The 10,762-nt window shown below is 47.8% G+C and overlaps 6 protein-coding genes across 6 annotated transcripts; 3 read left to right on the forward strand and 3 right to left on the reverse strand.

Annotated features, from left to right (window-relative positions):
* Positions 1 to 172: 172 nt before the first annotated feature.
* Positions 173 to 499, reverse strand: N7518_003893 (uncharacterized protein; the record flags this gene model as incomplete). The annotated part of the gene is made up of 1 exon (XM_057184820.1): positions 173 to 499. One exon carries the CDS (start codon positions 497 to 499, stop codon positions 173 to 175), a length of 327 nt encoding a protein of 108 aa, XP_057046270.1.
* A 511-nt stretch (positions 500 to 1,010) lies between these two features.
* On the forward strand, positions 1,011 to 2,075 carry N7518_003894 (oxidase ustYa family protein; the record flags this gene model as incomplete). Its single annotated transcript, XM_057184821.1, has 5 exons — positions 1,011 to 1,275; positions 1,343 to 1,471; positions 1,526 to 1,644; positions 1,700 to 1,784; positions 1,858 to 2,075. 5 exons carry the CDS (start codon positions 1,011 to 1,013, stop codon positions 2,073 to 2,075), a joined length of 816 nt encoding a protein of 271 aa, XP_057046271.1.
* An 850-nt stretch (positions 2,076 to 2,925) lies between these two features.
* Positions 2,926 to 4,170, reverse strand: N7518_003895 (oxidase ustYa family protein; the record flags this gene model as incomplete). The annotated part of the gene is made up of 5 exons (XM_057184822.1): positions 2,926 to 3,011; positions 3,085 to 3,288; positions 3,374 to 3,583; positions 3,639 to 3,767; positions 3,855 to 4,170. The coding sequence occupies 5 exons, from the start codon at positions 4,168 to 4,170 to the stop codon at positions 2,926 to 2,928; spliced, it is 945 nt and encodes a 314-aa protein (XP_057046272.1).
* A 1,045-nt stretch (positions 4,171 to 5,215) lies between these two features.
* N7518_003896 (uncharacterized protein) lies at positions 5,216 to 6,151 on the reverse strand (the record flags this gene model as incomplete). The annotated part of the gene is made up of 3 exons (XM_057184823.1): positions 5,216 to 5,233; positions 5,342 to 6,074; positions 6,129 to 6,151. The coding sequence occupies 3 exons, from the start codon at positions 6,149 to 6,151 to the stop codon at positions 5,216 to 5,218; spliced, it is 774 nt and encodes a 257-aa protein (XP_057046273.1).
* Positions 6,152 to 6,881: 730 nt separating this feature from the next.
* N7518_003897 (MFS general substrate transporter) lies at positions 6,882 to 8,508 on the forward strand (the record flags this gene model as incomplete). Its single annotated transcript, XM_057184824.1, is given in 4 exon segments — positions 6,882 to 6,983; positions 7,048 to 7,434; positions 7,505 to 8,080; positions 8,095 to 8,508. 4 exon segments carry the CDS (start codon positions 6,882 to 6,884, stop codon positions 8,506 to 8,508), a joined length of 1,479 nt encoding a protein of 492 aa, XP_057046274.1.
* Positions 8,509 to 9,975: 1,467 nt separating this feature from the next.
* On the forward strand, positions 9,976 to 10,479 carry N7518_003898 (uncharacterized protein; the record flags this gene model as incomplete). The annotated part of the gene is made up of 2 exons (XM_057184825.1): positions 9,976 to 10,392; positions 10,447 to 10,479. The coding sequence occupies 2 exons, from the start codon at positions 9,976 to 9,978 to the stop codon at positions 10,477 to 10,479; spliced, it is 450 nt and encodes a 149-aa protein (XP_057046275.1).
* Between the last annotated feature and the right edge of the window lie 283 nt (positions 10,480 to 10,762).

The raw sequence follows: 10,762 nt of genomic DNA on the forward strand, positions 1-10,762 counted from the left end.
TTTCGCCTGTAACTATTGTCAATCTGAATCATTCTTCTAAAATGTCAAGCCAGCCATGCTTCCTCATACCCCTGCGTACATTTGACTTTCCAGGGTTGACTTTTGAGTCTGGCTGATTTGTGTGTTAGGATTCTATATTCTAAGGTAGTATGTGGGATTGAAGACTGACCATTTATTTGTCCGCGGTGTAAGCGGTGGCAGCATCGGCATCCCAGCGGCGATAGACGGGCTCGGCCACCTCAGAGCGCTTGTCGGCGGTGTATGCAGTCGCCCCGTCGGCATCAGAGCGCTTCTTGTCGGCAGTGTATGCAGTCGCCGCGTCGGCATCAGAGCGCTTCTTGTCGGCAGTGTATGCAGTGGCAGCGTCGGCATCCCAGCGCTTGTCGGCAGTGTAAGCGGTGGCGGCGTCGGCGTCGCTCCTAGCCTTCAAGCCAACGGGGGATGCATTGACGAGGGTTGCGGCAAGGACCAACGCCTGGGTGAGCGCAATAAGCTTCATTCTGAATGATAAGCCTCAAAGATAGAAGAAGTAGATGAGTTGAGTGGGGATATGTTGACAGATGATGGAATACTGTTATTTGCCCGATGAAGCTCCCTCTTAGCTGCGAGCGAGGAGATACTTATATACAAACTAGAGCACAAGTATGGATGCTGAATAAAGGCTCCAGAGACTCATTCGAATATTCAGTTCATCCTGTCACAGCCAGTATCGTATTACGGCATGGCAGGGGATTCTGCACGGTCATCGGATGTCTTGGATGTACACGACATCCTTGTTGCTCCCTTTGGCACAGGATCATCGACTGACCATGCAGGATGATGGCTTCAGCGCATGAAGAGCCCACCTCAACCCCTCCTTCCCCTCACCTATGATGAGAAACGTCCCTTTTTCATTTTTATCCACTTTGAGACATAATTTCACATTGTGCACTTCTCGAAGATCATCTCGCCTCCATATACCTGCAACCAGTCTCAATTCCACCTTCGGCCCCCCTGAATACCTAGACAATATGGACGCAGAGGACCTGGAGAAAGAACACCGAAATAGTATGTCGCCCACGCAGCCATTTCTCGACATTGGTTACAATGACCGAGAGCCTGGCCACCACGAAGAGGAATCCCAACAACACCCACCATATCGGCCCGGCTCCTGGGCACGGAGAGGCCTGGTGATGCATGGATTGATGATCCTCTTCTATATTGGCCTTGCGGTTTCGTCCTGGACAAATCTTCCATTGGGGGAATGCCTTGGTCGGAGTCAATCTAAATTGTTTAGTAAGTGTCTAGTCCATGGTGAAGGGTTGTCAGAGAACCGGAAGTGTCTAATAGCAACCAATTTCAGCACCTGTCCATGAGCACATCAATACCGAAGTCACGGTAATTTACGACAAGCCCAGCGATATCAAGGCTAGTCCGTATGTGGGAGAGCCTAGTCCAGCGGTTGATGAGGCCTGGTATCGACTCTTGCGTCGTAAGTCATCCTGGTACACTTTATATTGAGATTGTCCAACGTATTTTCTTCTAGATCACAACATCCGCATTATGGAAGACGAGCTGCAAGCAATGAACCAAACCTCTATTCCCCTCCGTCATGGGGGTGGATATCAAGGAATGATGGCCGTCTTCCACGAACTACATTGCTTGGTATGTTCTTTCTTCCCATCGTACATTCACAATTGACTGAGCAAGTCGGATACAGAAACTCGTTCGTGAAGCCGTCCATGCCGACTACTATTACGCAGAAAAATCCCCTGCCGAGAGAGCCATGTTGATTGGCCATACAGGTCAGTTTTATTGTAGCTTCTTCCGTTACCTGCATTCACCTCCCTGAAAAATGATCGTTAAAACTGGGATCAGAGCATTGCATCGACATTCTTCGCTCGGCATCCATGTGCCGCACTGATACCGCCATCTTTCCATACCACTGGAACGACGCCACGCGTCTTCCCAATCCCACATGGGTGCAGAAGCATGAATGTGTGAACTGGGCCTCCCTGGAGGAATGGTTGGATAGTCGACGGATTGATATATTCGCCCCTAACATGCTGGTGCATCCGAAGTATGGTGAGTTTTGAGTTTGCATTATTAAATTAGGCAATTCGTTGGCTAACAGCATAAAACCGCACATAGGCCCCGCATATCCAGGAGGGAAGCGGATTTCCGAGCCAGATGGACCGAAAGTCTATCCTTTGGATGAATGATGGAGAATCGGTTAAATTTCTAGTCAAATAAAATCAGATTCATTCATATAGCCTGTAAGGTGATTGAAACTAATGATATTCAGTTCAAGGTTTACGAAATTCCAGCTCTAGGTGTGAAAAGTGTTAAGCAAGTGTAATATTCCTTACAACCCTAAATTAAATGAGCCATTGTGGATGATTTCGAAGCCTCAACCTTTCTTTTCTCATTAGAAAGTGGTATTGTTAGTAAGATAGAGATGATGTTCTGGCTGTTCAGTGAAAGTACATCATACCGTGTACTGTAAACTGAAGCCATTCCTACCCCATAGATCATCAGTTTCTTCGAATCCTGCGCGTTAAGAACCGACTCCGACCGCAAAACGGGTGCATACGGAAATTAGCATAGTGGGAATAGCTTCATTTTTTGAACTTGGATACAATGCTTACTAAGCCCACTGTTATGGTAATTCAGCTCGCACATCACGTCCTGATCGTCTTCAGTAGTAGTTTTTTCGGTGGTTCAAAGCACTTCCGAATTCATCGCAGTAAACACCCACCGGGTTTTAGAGCTTTATATGTTTGCGCGGTTATTCAGGCCACATGTGTGCTTCGACTATTGTTTCAATTACTTCGCATTCCTGGAATCAGAAATATCAATTAGGAAATAACAGAGTATATTTCCATACATGTACTTGATGTATTCCACATTACTTTGAGTTAGTCATATTTCCATCAAATTCCATGATTACTTCCCAGGATGGTGGCCTGCTAGATGCCCATGCGGATCAACCGCCCCGATCTTGTCGCCCTCACCATTTGGATACGCAACTCCTATATCGCAAGTCAGACTCTTGCTTCATTCTTTTCTTGGTTCGTCTAGTAAAGAGATAGGGACAAAGCTCACCGAAAAGCGGATGCACCAACCAATTTGGCTTCATCATATCTACCGTGCGAGCACGAGTCCAGTCATCTAACATCTGCCAATTGATGCACTGGTGCACTGTGGCGTTTGCCACAGGTATCTGACTATTATCGTGCCATTCGAAGGTGATGAGACCGATGTCTCCGTGGCACATGGAGGATTGGCGGAGGAAGTCAATGCAGTGTTCTGTTTCAGATTTAGTGGTTGTTCGATGCAAGTGTGATAAATTGGGGAGAAAAGAGGCAGGGAGAGAGAAGTGAGCTGCTCTTACCATTGTGTAATCGATTCATCTCATGTTGCTCCGGGGTCAGATCAGGAAAGTAGTAGTCTGGATACATATACTGGTGCAACCGCTTGAGGCAGTGTAGCTCATGGTAGACATTCAGAGTGCCTAGGTAGCCGTCTCCTTCGGGGACAGCCACGCCAATGTCTTCGCGGCCATAGTGGGTCATGATCTCGGGCTCGATGATGATGTTCTCAGCTATTGTTCTACATTAGCATGTCTGCAAATATCGTGGTAGAGAGCACAGACTTACCGTTCAGGAGATCATGCCATGCCTTGTCGACTTCTGCGCTGGGCTTTCCGGAGAAGGATCCCTTCTCCTGGATGCGGTCCTCCAGCGTGAATTTATGTGCCTCGTAACGTATTGCAGGAATGGCTGGGGCTTTTTGAACATGTCAGCTATACAGACCATCTGTAGAGATATCATCCCCTCTGAAAAAGGCGAGAGGAAAGGACAAGGTCAACATACAAATGGGCAACCCTTGCTCTCTTGCGCTCTTGCTTTTTTGGCTCACTACCACGAAGAAAACAATGGCATACACAGTGAACAGCATCATATGGCCGACCATCAGCACAGTGGTCTTCTTCCACCATGGCTCCCGGTACCGATATTCTCTGGGGATCCCATTTTTCTCGAGGAGACCTTCGCCATTGTTGTGGCCATCGTCAATGGAGTCTCCCACTGATGAGTTACCGTGTAGTGTATATAGGCTGGCGTACTTGGTCGACTTCCGATAGAACCGGGAACGCCAGTCTATTGGACTCAGCTTAGAAAGAGAAGCCATGACAAATGACCACAGCAAGCAGGTGAGTGATAAAGTGGACCAAAAAAAAGTTACTTTCTCAGCACGACCTGTTTCTTAATAGAAAAGCAGAATCCTAGCGCCACGGTGTGGAAAAAAATGAATGCACGAAAAGATAAAACTCATAGAGCGAGAAAGGAGAAAGAAAGCAATTGCTGAGAAAGGGAATTAAAATCAAGGAAACCAAGTATTCAGCTATTTCCACTTCGTCCCAGCTTCATCCTAATACGGTCTCTATGTAAAAGTCCAGTCCGAAACGATTCTTAGTCTGCATGAGTGTTCACCCTCGACTCTCCCATACTACACGACTCTCAATCAAAAAGTCCTGTTTACCCCACATCTAGAAAACCCATGCCCACTTGAGTCCGAGTGACAATGCATGAAGCTGGAGCAAATGGCCAACTGAAGGAGAGAATACATTGCATAGGGAGGTAAACACGTAGCTCCTTCTGTGCATAAAGAAAGCGGACACATGCAATGATGCATGTGGTCATCATCCCTGTTGAGCACAACATAGGCGAAGGAATTTCTCGTACATTTATCCCGAGTCCCGACAGAAGATACGAAGGATGGGCATGTGCTCTAAGATCCTTCGAATCATTCTGAATCGCTGATTCGCCTAGAATATTCGTGACGCCATTCCAAGGTTTAAGCTTCAGCCCGCACTCCGCACGTAGGAATTCACCAGATTGGCTGTCTTCGTCTATGGCGTTGTTGATATTATTGGGTCAAGATAGCAGGCTTCCCCATAACAGTCCTCGGAGATCTCTGCTGATCAGATAATCACGCGGGGGAGATGAGAATTTTGGTGAAGTTTACTAGGCGCGAAGAGATTTCTTCCACATGCCGCACGTGAGGTAGTACATTTGTAATTATGGCCAGGGAAATGAGGCTTTCGACGAAACCTTTGGTAAGATATATTTGTCACTGATTTCCACAGCGCGTTGCATAAGTCCGATTATAATTTATAGAGGCACCTGCAAGAGATACACAAATACACAGATCGCTAGAGAAGACTCTTCTACCCCTACGTTGGTCCTTTGGGCTACTTGCGATAGTAAAGACCAGAGCGATGGGATCTAGATGGTAATTTTTCGTTAATTAATCGCACATAGTAGAATCGGATAGATAAAGAATTGGGAAATAAACATACCTGTTCTTTCAAAAGCTGTCTATCCCGCTTTAACATTTGCTCCGCGCCATCATCCGTAAACAGCTGCTTGATCATATTCACAATAAACGCTTGGGTGCGGCGGACCGGCTTCGGGCTCTGCGGCTGTTGTCTGTCGCCTCGCTGGTCTGGGGATTCGAGACAGCGCTGCGGCTGCTTTGCGCAGATTCCGCCGAGTTCCTTGACGCAGACGGTTTCCAACAACTGTAACTGACCCTCATAATATCCATGCGCCTCTTTCCCTACCCAGTCCTTTGAACTAGTGTATAGATCGGTCAACAGACCGCGGAGCCTTTGACTGCGACTGGCAGATTGGGCGTAACGTGGAAAAGACCCTTCTGAGAAGGAAGCTGTGTAGTAAGTGGTGGCAAGATGGTCAAAGCTCTCGAAGCCCATTTCGCTGGTGAGCATGAGGAGTTTGGCAAGGGACCTTTCGACAGTGGAGTTTGAGGCCTGATTGGGTGGGGATGACCGGGAAACAGTTGAAGCAATGGAAGAGCTAGAGAGCGTGGCGGAATATCGCCTGGAAGATGCGGTGACGTGGGTTGGGTCTAGATTATGACTGAGTGACGGTGTGGGATGGTCCGGCGGGGAAAAGAAATCTAATAAGTTGGATTCGGCATCAAGCATTTCTTCCACATTGAACGAGAAGCAATCTGCATAGTTTCCGGGAGGCACTGCTGCCAGTCCAATCCACGGCGAGGTGGTGATCACACTATCCCTGAGAGATTCAGTTTCATCGTGACCAGATGTTTTGATTATAACTTACCTGGCTGGACTCCAAGTCGGCATTTCTAACTCCGGGGTCTGAGAACATTCCATTTCGTTCGTCATAGTTGGTGTTGTGTTTCTCTGTGCGGGATTATTTTTCATCTTCTGTTTCTCTTCAGTGTGAGAGAGCGGGCTTGGTTAGTGGCATGGTCGTCGACTCGGGGCACAGTACATACCTCGACGTTTTCTCTGGGCCAATCGGTTCCTTGTTCGTTTAGCATCTGATACAATGGGGAGGCCGACCGGGAGTTGGTTCAAGTCTGGCAAGGAAGTCATCATGTAGAACTTTTGTTATGAGCAGAAACAACTATTTGGGGGTATTGGCTTCGTTACTACTTCTTATACGGTATTCCCGGGTCTCTAGGCATAGCTAAATGTCACGCTAATAATCTGATAACTCAAGCTAAATGGCGACATGCAGGTTCCGTTACACTCGGAGTGGGGAATCCTCATCTTGGTGTGGTCTAGAGCCCACAACCCTTGTACTTTTTTGATACCCCTGCCAATGCTACTTTCATAATTGGTTAATCATATATTCAAATACTTGCAACAAATTGGTTCGTAAAGTACGTAATTCTGTAACAAATAAATGTTCGGATACGTTGATGTTGTATTAATGGGGTTATAGCGAGTGGAGTATAGATTAATATTCTTTGTCTCATTTGAAATTCGCTAGAGCTAGGTCAGGTTGCCTCCAGGTATTTATTCTTCACTCTTCGTCCATTTATTTCTAATTCTCTTCCCAAGAAAAATGTCCTCCCAAGAAAAGGGCATAGCTGAAAGCTCAGCACCTGTGTTGGCCATTACCGACCAGGAGCGCGAGCGATTGAATGTCTTGCTCGAAGAACATGGAGTAAGTCGGATTTTCAAATCTCATTCATGAACCACTGGTCAATCCTGATTTCCGAAATTCAAAGGCAACCTGGGACTCTCCCCAAGACCCTCACGATCCCTATAACTGGTCTTCAATGCGAAAGATTTCGGTCGCTCTTATAGTCTCGCTGGGTCAACTTGTCACCCTCATGTCCACCAGCATGATGGCGGCCGCCTTGACTCAAATCGGAGCCGACCTCCATTTAGGCAGTACCGCGACTCAGATTACATTTTCGATTTTCATCCTAGGGCTCGCCTTTGCCCCTTTCTTAATTGCAGCGCTCTCTGAGATGTACGGGCGGAGACCCATATGGATTGCCAGCAATATTTTCTATATCTTATGGAATGCACTTTGTCCGGTCAATTCCTCGGTCGGCCTCATGACCGTCGGACGTTTCCTGGCCGGATCAGGCGCCAGTGCAGGTATTACGGTCAGTGCTTGGTCAATCATGTGACATGTCGACCATCAAATGTGAACTGTGAACGACTGACGACTCTTAGCTCACGGGCCCTATTCTCGTGGACATGTATCGACCGGAACATCGTGGGCGCTCTCTCGCGATGGCCACCTTCATCCCATATATGGGCCCGGCTCTTGGACCTATCATTGGTGGTGTTATCTCCCAGCATCTGCAGTGGGGCTGGCTGTTCTGGATTCTGTCCATGTTCGATGCAGCTATTGTGCTGGTCGGCATTTGCTTTTTGCCCGAATGCTACACCCCGGCCTTGCTCCGGAAGAAGGCTGCCCATGAACGCCGCAACGCCAGCAATGCTGCTCCTCCGAGCAAACGAAAATTTATGTTGGACAAGGCCTTTTATCAGGATCTCGGCGCCAGGCTGGGGGCCAATCTTATTCGGCCGCTCTGGCTCCTTGTCTACCGCCCGGCCATCCAGGTCATCGCCCTGATCATGGCCCTGAACTTCGCCATCTACTGCCTCCTACTTTCCACCTATGCTACCCTTTGGATCGAGCGCTACGGCGAGTCCGAGACCATCAGCAGTCTCAATTACATTTCCATTGCCATTGGCACCATCGCCGCTTCGCAGGGGGAGGCATATTCATGGACTGGATTTATCGTGCCCTGAAAGAGCGACATAACGGCGAAACCACGCCCGAGTTTCGCGTCCCGTTCCTAATCCCAGGCGTGATCCTTATTCCTGTGGGAATCTTCCTCTACGGCTGGTCAGCGGAGAAACGACTCACCTGGGTCGTCGTTGATGTCGGTACTGCTATCTTCGTTTTGGGAAGCTTCATGCTGGCCCAGGGTATGCTAGCCTATCTGCTGGACGAGTTCAAGCACGCAGCATCGGCTAATGCGGCCGCGCGCATGTTGTCCAATATCTTGGGCTTTGTCTTTCCTATTTTCGCGCCGAGTATGTATGCATCCCTGGGGTACGGGTGGGGTAATAGCGTGCTGGGATTTATCTTTGTGGTGGTGGGCCTACCTATTCCCATTATGTTGTGGGTCTATGGACCACGCCTGAGAGCCATTGGACGGACATAGTGCTTGTTGCTTTTTATTGGAGTGGAGAAGAGGGCTGTCACCTAGAAGATAATATTTGTGGGAATGGATTATTAATGGTGTGCTTGAATCCTTGATTTTCCCTATTATCTCAGATGTACTAAGCTATAACAAGCAATACCAAGCCCCGCCCTGGACCGTAGCGGGCTTGAACGGTATTGGCTCTTACCGTACGTACCGAAGACGGGACGGGACTAATGCGGACTCCGTTATCTGATCCGGCCCCCATCATCCCCATCATCCCACACGGGTACACTGTGCTCCGAGTACTCCGATTGGTTGGGGAACCCACTTCCCAACTACCAGTTATAATGCAGGACGTGTACTCCGCAGGCAGAATGACTATACAGCTAAGCCGACACTGGAAAATTAGCGCATGACCACACATGTAATGTACATGGTGGCGCGTGGGATGTAACCTTGGAAATACCGATGAAAACGAATCAGCCATGGCGCATGGAGGATTGATTGCCTTCCACTCCTCTCGAGAGTCATTGCTTACTTGCAGGTTCAAGTCCTTCGAGACTATGTTCTGGCTTTCTTGGCTCGTTGGGAAGATTCAGATCTGTATCGAGGCTTCCGAAGTTGGAAATGGGCTCTTTCTCTCACATCCCCTTTGTGTAAACTTTCCCAATGCGGTGGCTTTGAGCGGGATAGTTGGTTTGGGTTTCGAGTCAGAAAATTGCCTGAAGTTATCGAAGTCAGTCTTCTTTATCGGTAAATGTCTGGAAGAACATTGTGTATGGAAGCATGGAGTGTTGGAGTTTTGAGGGACGGAGGGCAGCAATCTGAACTTTTTGCCTGCGCCGAATCCTGAAATTTGTAATTCCTGTAACAAAGAAGATGAATACGATATATCTCGAGCTAAGCTGTGACGATTTTGCTGTATATAACATTTCTTTTTTGTATCTCGAAACCAGCTATCTATGGGAGTGCTGGTGTGTCTGTCTATCCCGTGTCTATAGCCACTCATTGGAGTATAGGGGGATTTAAGAAATCAGTGACTGAGATATATATACTTTTAGGGTTCAGCGATGTATTTTTCGATACCATAACAATGCATGTTCTCGATTTATTCAAAACTGAGATATAACACTAAAAATGCTTATCAATTGCTATCAGCGAGGAATGAAATTAAACATGAGCGTTTGTTGTTGAAATATCATGTTGTAATTCATCCCTTTTACTATGTGTTTTGGAGATGGCGGGTCGCTTGTGGTGGCGGCTCGCATGTGAATTACGTTAGATAAAGAATGCCCTAACTGGAAACTCCACGGTGGACAGAGACACTCTATGGGACCGCAGGCGTTCACACACCGGCTTCACCGTCAACTTTCCCGAAACCGAAACCATGGGTTTGAACAACTTCACGTCTGTGGTCGGACAGGTTACCTCGTCAAAGCTACCCTTCTATCACACGGGTACACTGTGGCTATTAAAGCTACCACAATGGAGAAGCAGCATCGCCTTCAAGCGGAGGCGGACAATTATCGTCACCTCAGGAGCTTGCAAGGACATCAGATCCCCGCCTGTCTTGGATCCTTTCAGCCACGGGTCGCGTATTGGTACTATGGTGAATTAATGGCCGAGATGATGGTCTTGAGCTGGTCAGGAAAGCGGCTTCAGCATATAATTAATGACGAGAATTCCAGTTTCTTCAACCAGGAGCGCAAGAAAGCTCTGACTGTGCTTCGGTCGCACGGAGTCGTCCACAACGATAGTGAGTGGCGCAATATGTTGTGGGATGATATCAGTCGCCAGTTAATTGTCATTGACTTGGAGGATGTGAAATTGTTGAAGCGCCGTCAGGTTCTTGCATCAACTTCTGGCAATGCCTGGCGTGGTTATCGCGTCGGCGCGGGGAAAGTAAGCAAAAGTCCTTGTCTAGCTCGGCAGTTGCCTGCATATGACGACCGACAGACCACAGACCACCGCGTTAGTCGACTCAGTTGACGACCGTACCGTCAGATCATGGGACGCGAGAAATTACGTTTACATTATGGGCTTGCTATCGCATAGTGCAAGATAATTATACGTTCCTGCAACTAGCACTGCCTACGCTGAACCACTAGAATGTCATCTCAAGAAGGTTGGGTGCTCGTCATGACAACAAATCATGTCGAACACCTGGACGAAGAAATTATTTGGTGTTCAATATGATAAGCACCCGACCTTCTTGAGCTGTGTCGGGGTCCACCTTTCGTTGACTTTGCCAATCTTTTATGTATATCATCTC

This window comes from Penicillium psychrosexuale (genome assembly GCF_028828465.1).
Source record: "Penicillium psychrosexuale strain IBT 29551 chromosome Unknown utg000002l, whole genome shotgun sequence".
Classification (NCBI taxonomy): Eukaryota; Fungi; Ascomycota; class Eurotiomycetes; order Eurotiales; family Aspergillaceae; genus Penicillium; species Penicillium psychrosexuale.